The sequence below is a fragment of the Choloepus didactylus genome, chromosome 5, assembly GCF_015220235.1.
Source record: "Choloepus didactylus isolate mChoDid1 chromosome 5, mChoDid1.pri, whole genome shotgun sequence".
Taxonomy (NCBI): Eukaryota; Metazoa; Chordata; class Mammalia; order Pilosa; family Megalonychidae; genus Choloepus; species Choloepus didactylus.
Genome location: NC_051311.1, coordinates 137,650,166 through 137,674,665, shown reverse-complemented (window position 1 = coordinate 137,674,665; position 24,500 = coordinate 137,650,166). Strand labels below are relative to the sequence as shown.

At 37.0% G+C, this 24,500-nt stretch overlaps 1 protein-coding gene across 1 annotated transcript in view; it reads right to left on the bottom strand.

Moving 5' to 3' along the window:
- TAX1BP1 (Tax1 binding protein 1) overlaps positions 1-24,500 on the bottom strand; it is a 148,528-nt gene that overhangs the window by 19,189 nt on the left and 104,839 nt on the right. The window contains exons 13-14 of the mRNA XM_037836961.1: positions 23,778-23,903; positions 21,396-21,467 (exon numbers count right to left, since the gene is read on the bottom strand). Coding sequence (XP_037692889.1) covers positions 21,396-21,467; positions 23,778-23,903 — 198 coding nt within the window. The remainder of the gene's footprint in view (positions 1-21,395; positions 21,468-23,777; positions 23,904-24,500) is intronic.

The window sequence follows — 24,500 nt, the reverse complement described above, 5'->3', positions numbered from 1 at the left end:
TGCAGGCCCCGCAGTCTCTGTTGCAAATACTCAAATCTGCCTCTGCCATTGCAGCCAAAGATACTATGTACGCAAGCAGGCATGGCTGTGTGCTAATAAAACTTTTATTTAAAAAACAGGCCATGGGCCAGACTTGGGTTGCAGGCTTTATGTGGCTAACCCTTTGACACAGATCAATAAAACAGAAGAGAGTCTCCAAAAATAGACCCCGACTTATGTAGTTAACTGATTTTTAGCAAAGGTGCAAAGGTAATCAATAAGAGAAAAGGATGGTCCTTGCAGCAAATGATGCTGAAAAACTGGGTATCTCTGTGCAAAAATAAGCAAATAAATTTCACTGCATATCATAACATGCTAAATAAAAATTACTTAAAATAGAGCATAGAGAGAAACTAAGATGGCAGCTAGCTGAGACAGGGCGAAAGAACGCCTCCGTGAAAAACACTAGCTAAAAACCAGAAAGTGACCCAGAATACCAGTTACAGGGATGCGCCAGCTGGACGACGGCTCCTAGCTCCAGAGGGGCCGTATACTTGGTGAAACCGGGAGTCGGCATTCTGAAATGACTGAGTAAGCTGGCTGGAAGACCCGCAGCTGCACAGCGGTCTGGGGAAGCCAGGGTTAAGCGTTTGGAGACTGGCTGGCTCTTTAAAAAAAAAAAAGGGAAAAACCCAGGAGTGGCTGCAGCTGCGATTGTGGGAACCACACAGTAAAACACAGCAAGAGGGGGCTGGGTCTGCCTCTCGGTGTCTGGCCGGAAAGATAGCCCGCTGCAGATACCCTTGGGTCCTGGGGAACGGAAGGGAGAGCCGGAAGCAGAAAGAAACCCCACGGCTAGCAGCTAGCCCCCAGAGGGCTGGAAAAACTCCTGCCCAGGGCCCTGCCCACAGCCCAGAACCCCGCCAGTTGTCCCGGAGCTGGGAAGGAGGAACTGTGCGAGGAGGGGGCTGAGACGCCCCATTCGACCATTTTTGCTTCAGGCTGAGAGCGTGCCAATGCACAGCCCGGTGGCCCGGGGCCTCCCTTGAGGGACAGCATGCACTGGTGACGTAGCACGGCATTCCCTCGGCTGAGCTCCTGAAGGATCGCAGCTGGGAGGGGGGACCCGCTCGGAGAACCCAGGGATGCTACGCCAAGTCCGGTGGTTTGTGGATCAGCGAGAGAGAGAGTCTGGGGCTGAACTGAAATGAAGGCTTAGACTCTTGCGGAGGCCTTGAATCTCTGGGAACCTGGGGGATTTGAACATTAAAACTGCCCTTCCTCCCTAGCCACCTGTACACAAGCCCCACATTCAGGGCGGACAGCTCCAGCAACACACCCAAACTGAGATCTCCAACTGAACCCACAAGAATCATTTCCCCACACACCACGGGGACAAGGCTGAGAACTGACTTGAGGGATAAAGCTGACTCACAGGTGCCATCTGCTGGTTAGTTAGAGAAAGCGTACTTCACCAAACTGTTTCTGAAAAATTAGATCAATATCCCTTTTTTCTTTTTACAACTTGAAAGAACCCTATCAAGCAAACCAAATGCCAAGAAGCCAAAAACAACAGAAAATCTTAATGCATATGATAAAACCAGAAGATATGGAGAATCCAACTCCAAACACACAAATCAAGATATCGGAAGATACACAGTACCTCGCAAAATTAATCAAAGAACTGCAATCAAGGAACGAAAACATGGCAAAGGATTTAATGGACATCAAGAAGACCATGGCCCAGGATATAAGTGACATAAAGAAGACCCTAGAAGAGCATAAAGAAGACATTGCAAGAGTAAATAAAAAAACAGAAGATCTTATGGAAAGAAAAGAAACTGTTGGCCAAATTAAAAAGACTCTGGATATTCACAATGCAAGACTAGAGGAAGCTGAACAACATCTCACTGTCCCAGAAGCCCACAGAACAGAAAATGAAACAACGAAAGAATGGAGAAAAAAATCGAAAAAATCGAAATGGATCTCAGGGATACGATAGATAAAATAAAATGTCCAAACTTAAGACTCATTGGTGTCCCAGAAGGAGAAGAGAAGGGTAAAGGTCTAGAAAGAGTATTCAAAGAAATTGTTGGGGAAAACTTCCCCAACCTTATACACAACATAAATACACAAAGCATAAATACCCAGCGAACTCCAAATAGAATAAACCCAAATAAACCCACTCAAAGACATATTATGATCAGACTGTCAAATACTGAAGAGAAGGAGCAAGTTCTGAAAGCAGCAAGAGAAAAGCAATTCACCACATACAAAGGAAACAACATAAGACTAAGTAGTGACTACTCAGCAGCCACCATGGAGGTGAGAAGACAGTGGCATGACATATTTAAAATTCTGAGAGAGAAAAATTTCCAGTACTTTATCCAGCAAAACTCTCCTTCAAATTTGAGGGAGAGCTTAAATTTTTCACAGACAAACAAATGCTGAGAGACTTTGCCAATAAAAGACCTGCCCTACTTCTGATTCTAACGGGAGCCCTACCAACAGAGAAACAAAGAAAGGAGACAGAGACATAGAGAATATCAACAGACATATATAGTACCTTACATCCCAAATCACCAGGACACTCATTTTTCTCTAGTGATCACGGATCTTTCTCCAGAAGGGACCATAAGCTGGGACATAAAACAAGCCTCAAGAAATTAAAAAAAAAAAAAAAAAAAAAAAATTGAATATACTCAAAGCACATTCTCCAACCACAATGGAATACAAATAGAAGTCAATGACTTTTGAACTGTAACTCCACTATTTACTTCCTACATGATATAAAAAACACAAACTCTAAGGACAAGTCAGTGGTTTTGAATTCAATGTAAAATATGTAATTTTTGACAACTATAGAAAGGTGGGGGAATGAAGGAGTATAGGAACATAGTTTCTGTGTCCTATTGAAGTGAAGGTGGTATCAAAGAAAAACAAGATTGATATGGATTTAAGAGGTTAATTTTAAGCCCCACAGTAAACACAAAGAAATTATCAGAGAATATAACCATAGAGATGAAAAGTAGAGTTTGGGTTAAGAGAAATGGGGGAAGGGGCAATGGGGAGTTAAGAAATGAGTGTAGGGTTGCTGTTTGAGGGGAAGGGAAATTTCTAGTAATAGACGGTGGGAAAGAGCATTACAACATTCTAAATGTGATTAATCCCACTAATGGAAGGCTAGGGAGGGGGCGGAATGGGAAGATTTAGGCTGTATATATGTTTCCACAACTGAAAAAAAAAAAACAAAAAAAAACAGTCCAACTAGATGACAATTGAATGCTAAGGATGAACTTGGATGGGATTGGAGGATAGAGGACAGGTGGCTCAAAGGGACACAGTTGAGACATAAGGAAAAGGAAATATAGAATGTAAGCTTTGTATCATTGTTGAATCTCTTGTACTTCTTAGCTGAGCTTAACAGAATTCCATAAAAGAATGTTCTTGTTCATGGGAAATGTATATGTGAATTAGAGTGTATATTCGAGGATGTGTGCAGCTAACTCGCATACGTTCAGAAGACAGAGCAATAGATGATGGATGACAGACAGGGAGGGAAAGAAATAGCGATGTGACAGCATGTTAAAGTTGGTGGATTGAGCTATGGGGGGAGGGGAGTCAGGGTATGATGGAATTCTGTGTATGGGGCTAGTATTGTTTCTGCAACTGTTCATATAACTTTGAATTTATTTCAAAATAAAAAAAGCAGAGCATAGATCTAAAGGTAAGATCTAAACTTACAAATCTTCTGGAAGGAAAAAAAATCTATGTAACCTTGGGCTAGGCCAAAATTTATTAAGATAGGACACAATTAGCATGAGCAATTTAAGGAAAATATTGATAAACTGGACTACTTCAAAATTTTAGCTTTTGCTCTTCAAAAGATAATATTTTTAAAATGAAAAGACAAGCCACAGATTGAGAAAATATTTCCAAATATATCTGACAAAGGAGTTGCATGTGGAATATATAAAGAACTCTTACAATCAAATACAACCAAAGACAACAGAGCCCCTATCCCCCCAAAATAAGTAAAAGATCTGAACAGACAATTCACAAAGGAATATATACAAATGGCCTATAAGCACATGAAAAGATGCTCAGAAAACTTGTCATCAGAGAAATTAAAATTAAAAACACAATGACAGAACACTAACAACTGAATGACTAAAATTAAAAAGACAGTACCAAGTGCTGATGAAGATACAGAGCAATAGGAAAGCTCATACACTGCTGGTGGGAACTCAAAATGGTACAGCCACTTTGGAAAACAATTGCTCTGTTTCTTAAAAACATACACTTACCATACAAGCCAGCAAATTCCACTCTTAGGTATCTACCCAAGAAAAATGAAAACGTATGTCCACAAAAAAACTTCTATGAAAAAGTTCACAGTAGTATTATTCATAACAGCAGAATAGAGTCTGCGTCCTGAAACGAGTGAGTGAGCCTGCTGAATGTCCGGCAGCCACACTGCAGTGTGGGAAACCGTGGGTTGGTGTTTGGAGGTGGACTAGTTCTTTTTTTTAAAAAAAAAAAAAAAAAAAGCGGCTGCAGATACAGCAACAAGAACCACACAGGGAAGTGCAGCACGAAAGGACTGTGCGAACACCTCAATATCTAGCATGGAAGATAGCCTTTTGTGCAACCACTGCTAGTTCTCTCGGAGCAAAGAGGGGAGAGGTGAGCCAAAAGGGGAAAAAACCCACGTCCCCTGCAGCCATCTTCCCAGCGGGCTGGGTACGCTCCTGCCCAGCAACGGAGCCACAGCCCAGAGCTGCACCAAGGGACCCAGTACGACGGAAGTGTTTCCAGCAGCACCACACACACGCCACAATATTGGACATGACAACAGCCTTTTGTGTACCCACAGCTAACTGTCCCAGAGCTGAGAAGGCAGAGCTGTGCGAAAAGGGGGAAATTAACATGCCCCATTCAGCCATCTTTCCAGCAGGCTGGGAACGCCCCTGCATGGCCCAGTGGCCCAGGGCTTCCCTTGAGGATGGGGCACACTTGAGACGTAGCACAACCTTCCCTCAGCAAAGGCCCTAGAAGGCACAGCCGGGAAGAGGAACCCACCCGAAAATCCCAGGGACCCTATGCAAATACCAAGGACTTCTGGGTCAGTGGCAGAGACAATCTGTGGCAAGACTGAAATGAAGGTTTACACTCTTGCAATAGCCTTAACTCTCCAGGAACACCTGGGTGGTTTGATTATTAAAGCTGCCCTGCCTCCCTAACCACTCAGACACATGTTCCACATTCAGAGCACACAGAACCAACAACACACCCAAACTTGGTGCACCAATCGGACCCCACAAGAACCAGACCCCCACATACCACAAGGACAAAGTTGGGGAGAACTGACTTGAGGGGCATAGGTGACTCATGGATGCCATCTGCTGGTTAGTTAGAGAAAGTGTACACCACCAAGCTGGAGATCTGACAAATTAGAGACTGGTGTCTGAATAATCCTTCATACCCTAAAAGAACCCTATCAAGTAAAGCAAATGCCAAGAGGCCAAAAACAACAGAAAATTTTAAAGCATATGAAAAAACCAGACGATATGGATAACCCAAACCCAAACACCCAAATCAAAAGATCAGAGGAGACACAGTACTTGGAGCAATTAATCAAAGAACTAAAGATGAACGACGAGACCATGGCACAGGATATAAAGGACATGAAGAAGACCCTAGAAGAGCATAAAGAAGAAATTGCAAGAGTAAATAAAAAAAATAGATGACCTTATGGAAATAAACTGCTGACCAAATTAAAAAGATTCTAGATACTCATAGTACAAGACTAGAGAAAGCTGAACAATGAATCAGCGACCTCAAGAACCACAGAACGGAAAATGAAAGAACAAAAGGAAGAATGGGGAAAAAAATAAAAAAAAACTGAAATGGATCTCAGGGATATGATAGATAAAATAAACCATCCAAATATAAGACTCACTGGTGTCCCAAAAGGGGAAGAGAAGGGTAAAGGTCTAGAAAGAGTATTCAAAGAAATTGTTGGGGAAAACTTCCCACACCTTCTACACAATATAAATACACAAAGCATAAATGCCCAGCGAACTCCAGATAGAATAAATCCAAATAAACCCACTCCAAGACATATTCTGATGAGAATGTCAAATACTGAAGAGAAGGAGCAAGTTCTGAAAGCAGCAAGAGAAAAGCAATTCACCACATACAAAGGAAACAATGTAAGACTAAGTAGTGACTACTTAGTGGCCACCATTGAGGCGAGAAGGCAGTGGCAAGACATATTTAAAATTCTGAGAGAGAAAAATTTCCAACCAAGATTACTTTATCCAGCAAAACTCTCCTTCTAATTTGAGGGAAAGCTTAAATTTTTCACAAACAGATGCTGAGAGCTTTTGCTAATAAAAGACCTGCCCTACTTCAGATACTAAAGGGAGCCCTAGTGACAGAGAAACAAAGAAAGGAGAGATAGATATACAGAAATTCAACAGTCATGTATAGAACATTACATCCCAAATCACCAGGATCACTAGTGATCACGGAACTTTCTCCAGAATAGACCACAGACTGGGACATAAAACAAGCCTCAATAAATTTAAAAAAATTGAAATTATTCAAAGCACATTCTCTGACCACAATGGAATACAAATAGAAGTCAATAATCATCAGAGACAGAAAATTCACAAACACCTGGAGATTAAAAATGAGGGGGAGATGAAAACATTCCCAGATAATCAAAAGCTGAGGGACTTCATCACCAGTAGATCAGTCCTATAAGAAATGCTAAAGGGAATTGTACAGGCTGAAAGGAAGGGACACTAAACAACTGACTGAAACTACAGGAATAAAGATTTCCAGTCAAGATCACATGGTAAATATAAATACCAATACTACTGAATTTTTGATTTGTAACTCCACTATTTACTTCCTACAGGACCTAAAATACATAAAGTGTAATGATAAATCAGTGGTTTGGGACTCAATGTAATTAAGTATGTAATTTTTGACAAGAGCTACATAAAGGTGGGGGAATGGAGGAGTATAGGAACATAGTTTATGTGTCCTATTGAAGTTAAGTTGGTATCAAAGAACACAAGATTGTGATAGACTTAAGACGTTAAATTTAAGCCCCACGGTAAGCACAACAAAAGTATCAGAGAATATGATCATAGAGATGAAAAGTAGAGTATGGGTTACAAGAAGTGGGGGAAGGGGCAATGGGGAGTTAATAAGAAATGAGTGTAGGGTTTCTATTTGGGGTGAAGGGAAACTTCTAGTAACGAATGGTGGGAAGGTGATGGCATTGCAACATTGTGAATGTGATTAATCCCACTAAATGGAATGCTTGGAAGGGGTTGGAATGGGAAGATTTATGCTGTATATATGTTTCCACAATTGAAAAAAACAAAAAAGACAGTCTAAATAGACAATGACAAATGCCATAGATGATCCTGGATGAGATCTAAGAATAGAGGAGAAAAGGCTCAAAAGGATACAATTGGGACATAAGAAAAGAATGAAACATAGAATGTAAGCTTTATATCAATGTTAAATTTCTTGAACTTCTTAACTACACTTAATGTGATTACATAAATGAATACTCTGATTCATAGGAAATGTATATGTGAATTATATTATTTGTTCAAGGATGTGTGCAACTTGCTCTCATATGTTGAGAAGACAGAGCAATAGATGACGGATGATAGGGAGGTAGGGACAGAAAGAAATAGCAAAGTGACAACATATTAAAGTTGGTAGATCGGGGTATCGGTGGAGGGGGGTTGGGGTATGATGGAGCTCTGTATACGGGGTTTGTATTATTTTTGCAACTGTTACTGTAAGTCTGAATTTATTTCAAAATATGATAAATAAATAAATAAATAAATAAGATATCAGCAAGACATCATCCATGACATAGCAGGCACTCTCTATACTAGGAACTGGAGATACAAAGACTTCCACATAGATTTTGTTTGCAAGAAATTTCATCTCATAGGAGATAGAATTCTAGATAAATAATTACAATTAGTTTTAACAGGTAGGCTGGCAGAGAGAGGAACTTAAAATGGAAACAGTTTGGAAACACTGTATACCAAAGCTTCCCCAATAAAGAAGAGCTTTTTGAGCTAGATCTTAAAGGATATTCACCAGGTTGAAGTTGAAAAACTTCAGATATAGAAAAAGAGCACATGAAGAATACAGAAGACATAAGAAACAATATCATATTTCAGGATGGCCAGCAGGGTGATATGGCTAGAGCACAGGATGCATGCTAAGAATAGCAGGACATATAGCTGGAGGTAAGCTGGAGGCTAGATGCATCGAATCTATGTCTTAGGCTTAGTACAACAGACCTTCTTCAGCACGTTAGTAAAATTAATCTAGCAAATTATACTGGACTAACTAAAAACTAGAAGCAAGTAAGTAAGGAGGAAGCACAGCATGGTGGACTGGAGTCAGCCTAGCCTGGATTTAATCATCAACTCCATCCAGCACTAATAACCATGAGCAATTTCTCCTCTCCAATCCTCAAAGGACTACTGAGAAATAAGGAAAGTGTTTAGAACACAGCAGGCACTCAACAGATGGTCGGCATCTCCTGCCATGACTCAAAAATTCCAGAGGTGCTGCTGTAGTAATTCAGGATTGTGAAAATGGCAGCATGAATAGAGAAATAGGGAGGTTAAATCCAAGAAACATTCAAAGGATGACTTCAAGAGAAGAAAAAGGGCATAAAAGGAGTGAAAGTGTCAAAGATGATAAAATATTTCTTCAGTATTAACTTAAGTTTAAGAAAATTAACTTAAGAGGAGTATGGTTAAATTCTTCAGTAAGCAAACTATAATCTATTTAAGTAGAATCAAGGGTTTCATCAAAGGATTACATGTCCAATAGTTGAGTAATTTCACAGAGAGTTCCAAACTAATAAAGAGTATTCTTATTTATACTCTTCCTTCTACCAACAAAGATACAACAAATCCTCTGCAAACAGGATACAGAGTAAGAACAAGACCAGTAACAGCAGCTTTGATTCCTTGGGGGAGGAGGGGGGCTGGCTGGCAGGGAGGGAGGGGGAAAAGACAGACTACAGGAACAAGATAGTTAAGGTTAGGTTGCTTTGTAAATCCCCTCCAAATTCTCAGCACTAAACAACACTTTAGAGAAAGTTTCTTAAATTTGCATTCAAATATGTCCCTCCTCCAAAGGGTCCTGGTTATAATTGAGGAGGTCCATGAATTTAGATGGATAAAGAAATTCACATATTTTCACTAATTATTAATTGAAATTTAGCATTTTCTTCCATTATAAATGTAGACCAAAAAAAAAAAAAAAATAGTAAGTTGGTCACCAACAAAAGTCACAGATACATTCATTTCATATTAAAGTCATTGCTGACATCTCAAAACATCCTTTATATTGATCACCACTTTGAAAGTATGGTAAATTGTTCAGGTATGCTGCTTAATCTTATTTAACATTTTAATACAGGGGCACATATACCACAGTTATCACAAATTTTTTTTAATTTGAAAATTATTTCTTATTTATAATTGGTTTCTTTTATAATTCTAAATTTGGTTTATGCATTTAAAAACATTACTCTGAAAACAGACCTCACCAAACTGTAAAAGGGTCTTCAGTACAAAAAACAGTCAAGAACTCCTGAGATCTCCCTCTCCTACCTACAAATACATGCATAACATGAAATGTGACTGCAACCTAAGCAAAATAATATTAACTCCTGGCTTACAACTTTCCTAAAATAAAAAGCCAACATAATTTAAGAAACAGATTTTGTTAGTAGTAGCTCTCTTTTATTACAGTATCAGCTCCAGATCACAAAAGTTTATTTATAAGCTAGTTTGCCTTTGCAAGAGTGCCTAATTTTCCCCCCCTTCTTCAGGGCCCAAGGTGGCTCTCAGTAGCCTGGTTTTACAAATTACTTGACAAGTTAAGGGTGTCCCTGGTACTCCCACTGTTAAATATGAGAAATAATATATTCCTTTTATCTGCCACATGGGGATACTGTGAGAATAAAGGAGAACAGACATTAAATGCTTTGAATTACTTAAAACAAAACTATGTGAACAAGGTGTTCAAGATTTTATATACAACTATAAAAATATTTACCCTTTTAGCAATACCTGTAACTTTGTCACCAACAAAAGTCACAGATGTATTCATTTCATACTACAGCCTCAAAGTTACAGGAGAAAAAGGAAACAAATGGTAGTAGTACATGACTTACAAAATCAGCTCTCCATGCTACTGGTAGAGCATGTCATTAGAAACATCTTCCATTTATCATTTATGCATGTACATACATATATATTACACTTCCATCTTCAGAAAGAAGATGATGTGGAAATACGAAATGATTCAGAAAAATCTACGTTAGATTACTTTGTCAACATGCAAGAATATCTGATGTTAATATTTTTAAATAGTTTTAGTCTTCTCTGGCAATAGTTAATAAAGTATTTGCCGCAATATTTATAATTATTTGCTATGTTGCTTTTGCTTTAAAAATAATTATTTTCTTCACTCTTCCCTTTACAAATTTCTAACACAGAATATCTGAAATAGCATCAAGATAAGAAAACAATAACTCTAAATTGCAGTTTTTGATGATATGAAAAAATAATAGACACTTGAAGATAATCAAGTTTCTAAATAAACTGAAATCAGCAGGGTTTTTAATTCTTAAGAGATAAACCAAATTCCTTCAGACTACTAAAATTTATTCTAAAAACAAAATTATATTTTTAAAATACTATGGAGTTAGTTATTTTTAAAAATGAGTTATTTTATTCACTCATTTGTTCAACAAATATTTACTGAGCATCTACATGTGCCAGGCACTGTTCTAGGTACTAGAGATACAGGAATAAACAAGAGACAAAAATTCCTGCCTTTATGGGCCTTATATTCTAGACATGTGAAGAGAGATAATAAACAAAATAAATAAAATGTATATTTTGTTAGATGGTCATAAATGCTATGAAGAAAAAAAATTTTAAGGGCATAAAGAATACTGGGAAGGGGCTACAATTTTAAATAGAATAGTCAGGAAAGGTCTCATTGAAAAATGACATTTACATCAAGGGAAAGAGGAGAGGGAGGAAGTCATGTGAGTATCTGGGAATAATGTGAAATAATGGTCCACGTTTAAGTCAAAACACTGTAGTGAAAAGAAAGCACATGCAGTCAGACAACCCAGATTCAGATCCCCAGGCCATCATGTGACTTTGGGCTAGTCACTTTTGTTTTTTTAAGAGACAGTTTCTTCCTCTGTAAAGAATATAAAAATAATGTAAAATAAAAAGTCAAAATGTTGTTATGAGGATCAAATTATTAAGAATCCATTTATTCTGCTGAACAGTCACTCAAAGCTAACACACTCCAACGGAGCAGCTACCCATCAGCTAAGTAATACATGTAATTTAAATGTGAGCCTTAGCAAAATAACAAATTATTCATTTTAAAGCCATAGAGTTTTTTAATTTATTCAGTTAATGCTTACTGATCACTTGCTACATTCCAAGTACTGTGTTTGGATGTAGGTTTCAGTGGTGAACAAAAGAGACCTACTATCCTAACCTTTTGGTGGAGGCTTAGGGTAGGGGTGAGGATTCTGGGAAACACACTGTGAAAGAGGCAAACACTAAACAAGTCATTGAAAGAGCAAAGAGAAATTCTTATAAATACCAAGAGCCTTTTAAAGTGATAAAAAAGTATGGTGAAACAAGCATGTCAAATAAAGAATAACTAAAAAAGTCAGGAAGTAGAAAGCAACTGGCCTACTTCCTGTTGCATTCCTGACAAGGAAGGGTGTTAAATGACAAAGCTGCTGGTCCATGCACATTTCTTTTACCAATTGTGATTATAGCAAATGCTAAAGACTAAGTTTATCCTATTAATTTGTTTATTCATTCAACTTCAATCACTGGGCACTGTAGTAGGAGCTATGAACAGTGGGGCAAATAAAACAGACACAATCCCTGTCATCATTAGGCAGAGGAGACATGTTGAACAAAGAAGCACAGAAATAAAGGTATGATTACACATTACAAGTGCTATGAAATAAAAGTACAGGCCCCATATGAGAGTTTAATAGGGGTACCTAATTTAGATAGGGAAGTCAAAGAAGGCCTTTCTGAAAAAAAAGTTATTTAACCTGACACCAGAAGAATTAGTCAAGAGTGACAGGAACAAAATATTTAGAGGAATATAACAGGAAGCCTGAGACATACATGAAATCATGTCAGTGGGGTGAATTATGGCAGGGATAAATAAAATAAAATTGGCTATGAGCAAACAACTGTTGATGCTGGGTGAAGAGTACAATGGAGTTCATTATGTAATTAGTTCTCTCACACATGTTTGAATTCTAGGGGAAAAAAAGAGAAACGTTTAACAAAATAATAACGAATGGTGGGGAAGAATACTCCCAGCAAAAGGAATGAACGACAACACTGAGATAAGAAAGCAATTGGTGAGCTGAGGTCTGAGTGATTAGACAGTTCTAAGTGTGCTCCCTAGGCCAGCAGCGTTGGGAACTTGGTAGAAATGTAAATCTCAAGCCCCCACTCTGGACCTACTAAATCAGAAACTCAGAAGATGCGCCCCAGGGGTTTGTGCTTTAACAAGCTCTGCAAGTGATTCTGATGCGATCTCAAGTTTGAGGAACTATTGAGCTAGGTCTACACTAGTGGATTAGTGAAATAGGAAACTGGTTTGAAATGGGACTAGAGAAATAACTGGAAGCTGGATCATACAAAATATTATACGCCATGTTAAGAATTTTGGATTTTATCCTAAGTACAGTGGGAAACCTATTAATGAACTTAAATTTAAGCAAGAAAGTGTCATGATCAGCTTTACATTTTAAAAAATTACCCTGCCTGCTATCTGAAAAAATCTTTTTGCTGAATAGAGAGTAGAGCAGAAAGACCAATTAGGAAACTAATCCAGTATAGTCCAGAGTGGAAATGATGGTGGCCTTTGACTAGCGGTCTCCGAACTGAAAACTACTATTTAAAAATTTGAGCACACATTCCAAATATATTTGTGACTATTTAAAAATTTGAGCACATGCTCCAAATATATTATATTTAATTATATACATATGTAAATTGCATAATATCTACTATGTCAATAAGTATATTTGAAGATCTGGTTGTCAGTTCCCTTTATTTTCATATTTGGTTTTAAACGCTGAAATAATGGAAAAAATATCCCATAAAAATATTGTAAATAGATCTTCATGAAAGAAATACATAAGTCACTACATTTACTAAATTATATTTTTCACTCTCACCAACCACTTATAAAAGATTGAAATATGGCTAGTAAATGTCCATGGTCTCTGACAGTTTAAACTGTTCTTAATAACTCAGAGGATGTTGAACTTTAGTATTTTAAAAAATTAGTTCAAAACCACTGGAATTCTTGGTTTTAAAAATTTTGAAGATACAAAACTGTTCCCACTAATTTAGAGTAGTGGAATAATTTTTTCATATGTACTTACATTGTTTTCATCCACAAAATCATATAACAATGGTAACATTTCCTATAATCTATTTCAAATAACTGTTCCTAGAGCACACATTTCTTTCAAACAGCAGTTACAGTCTCACTTAAGTATGAGAATGCAATCTGCTACCTTGAAGGAAGAGATCAAGTTGAGTTTACTTTCTTAAACAGGTATCTGTTAACAGAGTTCCTACATGACCCAACAACTCCACTTCTAGGTATGTACCCAAGAGAAATGAAAATGTATGCCCATTTGTGTAAAAATGTTTGTAGCAGCATTATTCATATTCGCCAAAAGGTGGAAACAACTCCAATGTCCACCAAGTGACAAACAGATGAACAAAATGTTGTATATCAATACAACAGAATATTATTTGGTCATAAAAAGGAATGAAGTATTGATACATGCTACAACATGGATGAATCTTAAAAATGTCATGTTAACTGAAAGAAGCCAGACACAAAAGACCACATTGTATGATTCTATTCATATGCAAGTCCAGAACAAGGAAATCTATAGAGATTACTGGTTGCTTTGTGCTGGAGGAGGGGCCAGAAGATTGGGTGGTAAATTCTTTTTGAGGTGATGAAACTGTTTTAAAATTGACTATGATGATGGTTGCACATATGTATGAATTATTAAACACCACCGAATTGTACATTTTAAATGGGTGAATTTTATAGTAGGTGAAGTATAACCCAATAAAGCTATTAAAAAAAGGAAAGAAAGAAATCTGTCGGGTACCTTTCTCCTGGCAGCTATCTTGTTATCACACACACACAAAAAAAAGTTCATAAATTTGAAACACTTGCCTCTTAGTTTAATAGAAAAAAGCAAAACATCCTTAAGGTTAACAACCCTTTCACATAATACTCTGCCTTGGGTTAACCAGAGCCTATGTGCATTATAAAAGATTTTTCAGTCCTTCCTTATCTCATTACAACGTATGCTCAGGAAGCTACTGTGTTTTAAGGGGCTTGTTTTTATAAAATTAACTACAATGATGACATCTAGGCATTTTGTGCATTTGTGGATCTAAGTTCTTTATTGAAATGACTTGCCCAAAAATGATATGGTAGAAAAATTTTACTTGTACTACAATCTCTATAATCACCCCCAAATTCTTTTTTTCATTCCATATTCTAACTGCTTCTCCATCAGTATTTACTATCAACAGCTTTCCATAAAAGTGAATTCCATTACTGACATTTCCTACAGCATTTGCTGACAAAGGAATGCATTTGGCTTGTCACTGTGGTAGACAGCTACTAAAATAGCTCCCCAAGATCCCCACATTCTGGTATTCAAGCCCTATATAATCTCTTCCCCTTGAATATGAACTAGATCTAGTGACTTGGGTCTAACATAGGCAAAAGCTATGGGATGTCACTTCTGGGATTATGTCACACACATTTCTGGCTCTTTTTCAGTCCACTCACTCTGAAGCCACCAGTCACGTTGCAAGCTAGCTTATGGAGAGAATCACATAGCAAACACCTGTGGGGCACCCTCTGGCAACAACCATTTCAGTGACTGCAGTCAAGCTGACACCTTGATTACAACCTTGTAAGAGATTCAGAGCCAGAGGACCCAGCTAAGCCAAGCCTGCATTCCTGAGTCACAGAAACTATAAGCAAACAAATGTTGTTTCAAGCCATTAAGTTTTCATGTAATTTGTTACACATCAATGTAATTAATAAAGTCACTACACTGTTTTTCCATGTGTTATTTCAGCCCTTTATATATTGCAACATAAGGTACAAATGTTTTTAATGTTGCAGGACTATTTCTCTTTTTCACTATCATGTATGAAACTTCAAAATATGCTTCAGTAAATCAAGAAACTCTAAAATTTCTTACTTGTTTCTTCCCGGCGTTAGCTAAAATCTACAAGCACAAAGCACACTTTTAGCAAGGTTTCTTATTAACAATAGTGAATGAAATTCATACTTCAAAAAGTTGTCTTAAGCATTTGGTTTTTGTTGTTTTGTTTTTGTTTTGTTTTTTTTTTGCCACTATCTTGCCAGATCCAATTAAATCATCAGTTTAATTTTGCAATACACCTGACAAAAATGCATACCAGAAACAAGATCATTCTCTTACTCTTCATTTGAGCACCTGTTCTCTTAATTATCTTTAATTTATAGTTTCTTACAGGAATCTTTTTCACTCACTTGCCTTTTTATGAGTGTTAGTTAAAACTAGACAACAGAATTGGTAAATCCATTTAACTGGGCACATAACAACTGCAAGACATTTCTGACACCGAAAACAAACATCTGAAGACATTACATCGGTATCACCTAGTTGTGGGTTTCTTATTCTTTCTTCAGGAAATCTGCAAGCCAACTGATCCCAGATTTGTATCTTGAAATTGAATATGGTACACTACAGAAATTAGCAAATGCTACCAGAACACCAAGGGACTACTGAATAAATTTTATGGTTCCCACCTACCACCATCCCCAACACAAACTGTAAATAAATGTCAGACTCTAATTAGATTTGCTTTTCACAGTGAGTGGTACAGGCTAGCAGTTCTGAAACTACGTTCTATGCATTCAAAGCTTGAGTAAATGAGTAAATACATGGAGGATAATGAGACCAGATTCCTACCTATTAGAGAAACGAGTTACAATATGAAAAGGGAGAAGACTAGAATTTATGCTGTAATTTTGGGACTAGAATTGGAGGTATTAGTAAATACTCATGGTTTTTAATATACAGAGAGAGAGAGAGAGAGAGGCAAGGAGGGAGGAAGGAGGAGGAAGAGAGGGAGAAGGGGCGGGGAGAGAGAGAGAGATGTAAGCATGTAAGACACACAGCATACAGAGACACACAGCGTACACCAGTATGGAACAGGTGGAGATCACACCACAGAACTAAACGGAAATGTTCTCAAATAGATTGTGGTGGTGAATGCATAACTATGTGATTATACCAAGAGCTACTGATTGTTTACTTAAGATGGATTATATGATATGCAAATAAAACTGTTTAAAAAATAAACAGAAAGATATAAATGCTGGAGAAGATGTGGAGAGAGAGATACCTAGTCGCTGTTGGTAGGGAAGGAGAATGGTGCAGCCCCTCTGGAGAACAGTGTGGTGGTTCCACAGGAGGCTAAGTATAGGGTTGCCACATGATCCTGCAACCCCATTACTTGGTATGTACCTGGAGAACTGAAAGCAGGGCAATGGATGGAGGTGGCCTATGGGTACATCAAAGGACAGAAGGGAGAACTGTGGTACGTATATATATACAATGGAATACTGAGTGGCTACAAGAAGGAATGAAGTTGTGAAGCATGAAACTAGGTGAATGAACCTTGAGAACACTAGGTTAAGCGAAATAAGCCAAAAACAAAAGAACAAATACTGTAAGTCCTCACTAATATAAATTAACTATAATGAGCAAACACTGAGAACTGAATTCGAGAACATAAGTTATCAGGGGACAGAATGTGGGCAGAGACTGGGCAATCAACGATGAAGGAGTACAGAGTGTTCAATAAGGTTTATTGTAAAGGATCCTAGATTGTAAGCTCTTACAGCAGTCGTATCTATCCCTGAGTTTTAACTGTTATTTAAAAGATGTTTATTTGGTACAAAATTTATATTCTCTGTAGCACACTATCTGATTTAACCTGTATGGTCAGTTTATTTCAACAACATAATTACATAGAACCCAGAATAGGGAATGAGATCTTGTTATTCTATACAGGCTAATGTAATACCCCAATACATCCCAGAGTATTCTAGGCAGAAAATTAAAAAGTATTTGCATAAGACAGGAATGAAAAGATAGACATTGTAATGCCTCACTAATATGGACTAACTGTAATGTGCAAACTCGGGGAACTGAATCTGAGAGCATAAGGTATGTGGGGACCCCTGCCCTCCACAGTGATTTCACACAGCCACCTACTTGACCAGGACAGATGCTAAAAATCGTAAGACCTCCTCAGGGGAGGAAAAAAATGTATTAACAAAGTGCCAGGAAAATGCTTTCAAAGGAAAACTAAAAATTCAAATGCAATACGTTATTTGTTTTCAAACTTGGGCATACCTGAATCATATGGAGCACTTGCAAAAAGACATAATTCTGGTCATCACTCCCAGCAGCAGGTCTGGGGTGGGACTCAAGAATGTGAATTTCTAACAAGTTCCCAGGTGATGCTGATGGTCCAGGCACACTTCAGACTATACAAAAATAAAGAACTTTTGCATAGCAAAAACACTATATGCATAGTCTAAAGATAAATGACAAATTGGGAGAAAACGCTTGCTAATACATCACAGATAAAGGACTTTTATCTTTAATAGAATAAAAAATATTAAAAATTTGAGGGAAAAAAAGGTCAAACATCTTACAAAATGATGAGTGAGCCAAAGAAATAATACACAACTCACAAACAAAAAAGACATAGTGTTCAACTTCACTTATAATAAGAGGGATGCAAATTAAAGCTACATTAAGATACCTATTTTATCCATCACACTAGCAAAAATTAGAAAGCCTGATTACCTGGAGAAATAGGACCACTTCTTATACTGCTGGTGGGAATGCAAAGTGGAAGAACCTCCCGTGGAAGGGAATTTGGCAGTATCTAACAAAACTACACGTACATTTATTTACCCTTTAACCCAGCAACCCCACTTCTAGGAATTTACTATGAAAGGCACTTCTCCAAACAATAGGAAAATATAAATGAATAATATTATTCATTGCAGCAAAATTCGCAAATTATAAGAAACTACATAAATGCCTGTGCTGGTTTGGATGTATTATGTCCCCCAAAATGCCATGTTCTTTGATGCAATCTTGTGGGGCGAGACACATTAGTGTTGATTAGGCTGGAATCCTTCAATTGAGTGTTTCCATGGATACATGGACCCCGCTCATTCAGGGTGGCTCTTAATTAAATCACTGGAGTCCTATATAAGAAGCTTAGACAGAAGGAGCTTGCTGTTGCAGCCTAGAGAGAAAGCCATTTTGAAACCAGAACTCTGGAGCAGACACCTGCCATGTGCCTTCCCAGCTAACAGAGGTTTTCCAGATGCCACTGGCCATCCTCCACTGAAGTACCCAATTGTTGATGCCTTACCTTGGATACTTCACGGCTTTAAGACTGTAACTGTGTAACCAAATAAACCCCCTTTATAAAGGCCAATCCATTTCTGGTATTTTGCATAATGGCAGCATTAGCAAACCGGAACAATGCCCAAATATAAATAAGTGTGGCTAAGTCAATTATGGTATGTACACATAATAGAGTACTATGCAATTGTAAAAAAGACTGAGGACATTCTTTATAAACTGCTATGGAATGATTTTTAAGAAATATTAAGTGAAAAAACCATATAGTGGACTAACTTTTCAGGAAAAAAGAATGGAAATAAGAAAATACACATGTGCTTATTTCTGCAAAAAGAAAACACAGACAGCATAAACCAGGCTGGGGAGGAGGGGTAAAGATGGAGTTGAAAGCATAGGGGAAAAAGTAATATTTCTCTGAGTATACCTTTTTGCATACATTGGGAAAAACTGTTCTAATATTCAAAAAACTGCTAAATTGATGCAGATAAGGAAAAATCCAGAAAAATCTAACAGAAACAAATGTACCCATATGTATTTCAAATGAATAACATGACCCCACTAAAAAGAAGAGAGGAAGGGTGGAAGGGAGAACAAACTAAAGCAAGTAACATTTGAACACAGAATACTGATAATATACTCTTCACTCTAGGGGGCAAAAAATAATTGCAAAAAAAATCTTGAACTTTCTTCTTTCTCATAGTGATGTGGCTATGGCAATTCTTAAATTGTTTTATGTGTATTATTGGACTTAGCAAATAATGTGTGGATATTGTTGAGTGCCAGGATTCTCACATGGAAGAAGGGGGATAGGATACAAATATGAAATAGGAGAAGACAAAAAACAATTCTGTGGAGTTGAACTAGCTCTGTCCACTGAAGGGGCCTAAGAGTAAAGAGCACCAGTAACAATGAGAACACCCAGGGCCAGATATTCATTTCTAAAATACCATTCCCCACTAACGAGGAACAAGGACTCCTCAGAGAAAGAGATTCCAGAGGTAGAACAGAGCTTCTTAAAGAATTGGACAATTCCCAGTCTGGGGTTAAGAAAGGCACAAGATGAACTAAGAACATCTTGTAGTGCCAGAAATAAAATAAGTGTTCCAAAGATCAACAACAATATCCTTTTGATATTGGGGCATATAAGGAAGCAGCCCAAAGGTGCTCCCAAATGACCAATCCGGGAATCTGTAATTAAGTAAGAACAGTAATGGATCATAATCTACTGATTAACAAGAGTTCATACTGATGATTGTCAGGTAGGAAGATAGATGGATAGATGGACAGATGGATGGCTGGACAGAAAGAAAAACACAGATACCCATATAAAATTTTTTTAAATGCATAGAAACATAAATAGGGGACAAGGGCAGGTTCTTCCTTATAGTAGAACACCAAGTGACAAATGTGGAAGAAGTGATGGAGTTAAAAAAAAAAAAATCAGAATTTTGTAACTATCATCCAACTCTGAGGTCTATCTTGCACTTTGAATGGATCTTTTATCCATGCTTGATTTTGTTACAGCATGCATTGGTCATCTGGAAAATATTTTTGGTTCACTCAGTTATGCAGATCTTCCTAATGTTAAAACATTTCACTAAACATTATAAAAAATTCACAGTCTTAACATTACCACACATCTAATTAGAAAAGTCTGAAAGCAATGGGAAGCATCAAGCTCACAGGGGAGATGCAAGTTTTCCAGAATTCTACTTTTTGCTTGAAAGCCTGATTTTTATCACTGGCAACAAATACTATCAAGTGTCTTCCTGGAAGGGACAGGCTCACTTATTTTCGAGAACACTTTCAAGAACCCTGATACCCAAGTCTGAAAAACCAAGTTTTGTCTTAGTCATTCTTCAAAGCAAAAATGGTAAAAAAGCAGCTAGTTCAGTTAACAATATAATCACACAAGTGCTTTACCTTACCACAACTGTTGTACATTTGTGAGCAGAAGTGCTTTAGGTGTATTGCCCATTTCATTGCACAGAATATTAAAAAGACGTGTACCACAAGGATCAAACTTTAATAAAATCAATACATTTTACTGCTTCATCATCTTAAATGAAACTGGCTGTTTTCCATCTTTTTTTAAGCTACAGGCATGTGGTTGTGATGAATACAATAACTATTAATACAGTTTGGTGCCACTGCCTTGATTAATACTAAAACACAAGCAGTTTTCCCACCATTGCTTTCACACCTATAGTGCAAATGTAACATGGTGGGAAAAAAAGCAAGTGATGTCACAGTATGATTATAAAAATTGTTCTGACTCGGCAGGCCTTTAAAAGGGGCTCAGGGATCCCCAAGGGTCCACAGACCACACTGAGAAATGAGGTACTATGGCATCTTTTACATTCCAAATGTATGCTCTGAATATTAGGTTATACAATAAGTCATGAAACAACTTTAAAAATGCTTCCTAAAAGTAAACAAGAGCAACACAACATTATGGATAATTTCTTTTAAATTTCACTTTTTCTAATTTTGAACATTATAAAACGTGTTTACTATAAAGACAAATTATGAACAAAGACCAAACTAATAATTTTTAACACAAGTTGTTTTTTCCATATTCTAAAGTAAAAGACTTTAAAATATTATTTAACTAAAAACATTTTTTCCCTTAAGAGTTTTAACATTTGTTTCAGTCTTTATTCATTTAATTTTTTTTAAAAACCACCCTCATATGTGCTGTAAAATGTATGTTTTCACAAAGATGTTAACATCATTCATGGTGTCACATGACACATTTTTCTCAAGTACATTCATTGTACAATACCTTCTCCTTGGACAGGTTTTCCAAATGTGAACTTAGACCATTTATTTCTTTGTCCTTCTCTGCCAACTGAAGCTATGAATAAAGAAAGAAATTTTCATTAGCTTTTTATTATCCATTCTCTCCTTAAACTTTAAGATTTAGTTTTCACTGTTTGATCAAAATAATTCCTATTACCAAATCTATGTGTGTTCTTTAATTCTTATTCTTTTGATTTCTCTGCATTATTTGCCATTATTTACTGTTTCCCTAACTCTTAGAACTCCTCCCCTGATTTCTGTGAAACTGCACCAACACTTGTAATCCTCCCATGCCCTTTTTATGTCCTCCTCTTCCTCCCAATCACAAATCTGGGTATTCTCCAAACTTTCTTCTTTGGCTTTTCCCTCCATATTCTCTATGAAAACTCACTTTCTTCCATGCCTTCAACTGCCATCATCACATGAATAAATCACAAATTTTAACTGTTGCCTCACTCTCTCTCTCCCACGTTTCAATTCTGCCTTTTTACTTGATAGTTAGACCATGTTTTTATCATTGTCCTTCATGCACTATTAGGGAAAAATATACCAAATCTACTTTCCTACTTTTGTTAACTGATATCGTCAACCTCAGAAGCCCACTGTGAAAGAAGATTAGAATCTATGTTAGAATACTCTTCCTTCATTCCCCAATATTTTCAGTCTCTAAGCCATTCACTCACTCGATAACCATTCACTGAACACCTATTACAGCACAAGTATTGTGAATACAAATACAAATGAAACGATTCTTCATTGGTTCTTCCCTAAAGATGTCCTTCAAAGCTTTCCTCTCTAAATTCATGTCCTACACAATGATAGGTAATCACGGAAAGTACCCAAGAGGAAGTGGCCTTTATTAGTAATTCATTCTCAGAATACTTCTAACAGATTTCCTCACCTTCAAACCCTTTCCTTCCATAAATCCTCTTCAGTGCTACCATATTATTTTCCCAAGAACACACTCTAGTTATGTCCCTCTTCTCCTAGAAAATTCTTAACAGCAACCAGTACCCAAATTCCACTTTAGGCCCTCCAAAATCTGGCTTCTGCCTATCTTTCAAGTCTAAGCTACTCTATCACAGACATTAGAGTCCTATTATTCAAGACTGTTTCCAATTCCCAGACTATACTCTCCACACTCCCAACCTCCAAAACTGGGTTAATACTTCTGCATCTACTTGTAAAGCTGCTTCTTCCTTTCCTAGCTCTGCTTCCCGTCCCCTCCAGCCTGACCATTAAAATGTCTCGTTTCTCCATTATGTCTTCCTCCAAAATACTGAAGTTCAAAACAGCCCTGAAGAACTTAGACATACCTTCTTCATGTGGTACTTTATCATATTTTGCCTTGTCTGGTGGGTGTTTGTCAAAAACAGTGTAAAACAGGGGAAAGGGCACTTAAAAAAAAGACATTCAGCAGAGGCATAACTTTAAATATGTTGTTTAATCATCTCAATGCTCAGTTGTATGATTAATGAAATACAAATATTATGTATTTAGCCTCTCATGGATTTGACAGAGGATCATTCAGGATGATGAATGGAAAATGTTGTGACTATCATCATTACACCTCTAGCAGTATCTCCAGATTACAAACTCCTCAAGCATAGCATTGTACCTCATATGACCACCCACGAAATAAACAACAAAGAGCTTTATGCATAATAGACTTCAATATTTACAGAATCATTTTCTAATCAATATACAAAAATACAATTTCACACAAATTCAATATTCATACTTCATAAATTATAAAGGAAGTAGCCATTCAAAACAATATCCACAATAATCCCAAAATAAGTTCATGAAACAAAAGTTCTGAAACTTCATTCTGACAGCATATGAAGATAAAAAAGAACTACCAATAAAATTATCTTAGCCTGTATTTGCCACCCCTTCACACCCCCAGGGAAAACCCAAAGTAATTCTTGATGTCTTTAAGAATATTATATTAAAAATTTAGATGATAGGTACAAGTAGCTATAATACAGCAAAGTAAATCATTTAGAACTTTCTGGCTGTCAGTGACACAAAAATTACAAGATATACAATCGTAAAATACATGAGATTATACCATTTGGGCTTGTTCGCTATCTAATGTTAGAATGGCAAATGTATTTTTCATTAATTAAAACAATCATTTACTTTGCAGAATTTCATTTAAAATAACAAGCAATACATTTGGGTGATACATAAAAATTTCTAATATAAATTTTAAACCTTACTAATCATACATTATTATACACTAAAACAATGTTAAGACTCTGAACTGATAAAAATTATAAACACATTCTCAGAAGTACCAGGTTCTATGACTCAAGCTAACATACAAATAGTATTAATTACCTTATAATTGTGTAATTACCTTATAATTGTCTTCTACTTCAGCTAGTTCTAGTTTTACATTTTCGGCAATTTTCACTTGTTCTTTCCATTTCATCTCCATTTTTGCAAGCTCATCAGCGTATTTATTGCATTTTGTTTTCTCATCCTAAATGAAATTAATACATTTATGAAAAATTTTAAATCCGTGTAACAAACATTGCCACAAACATACCAAGATATGTACTGAATGCTTATTTTAACACTGTTGTAACATTATAAAAATTTAAGTAACCAAATGTCTATCAATGGAATATTGTATAAATTATTTTATATCCACATAATGGTACTGTATATCTATTTAAAAGAATGAGGTAAATCCATAAATTGACAAAACAAAAATGTCAAGAAAAATTAAAGTTTAAAAGTCAATTTTGGGAGAACCTAAGATGGCGGCTAGGAGATACAGGGCAAAAAAACACCTCCATGAAAAATACCAGATAAAGGCCAGAAAGTGACCCAGAACACCACTTCCAGCAATGTACCAGCTGGACAAGGTCTGCTAAACCCAAAGGGACTGTGCACTTGGTGAAACTGGAAGTCTGCGTTCTGAAATGAGTGAGTAAGCCGCTGAACATCTGCAGCCATGCTGCAGTGTAGGGAAATCAAGGGCTGGCGTTTGGAGGCGGACTAGTTCTTTTTTTTAAAAAAGCCCAAAAGCGGCTTCAGATATGGCAGAGAGAACCACACAGTGAAGTGCGGCAGG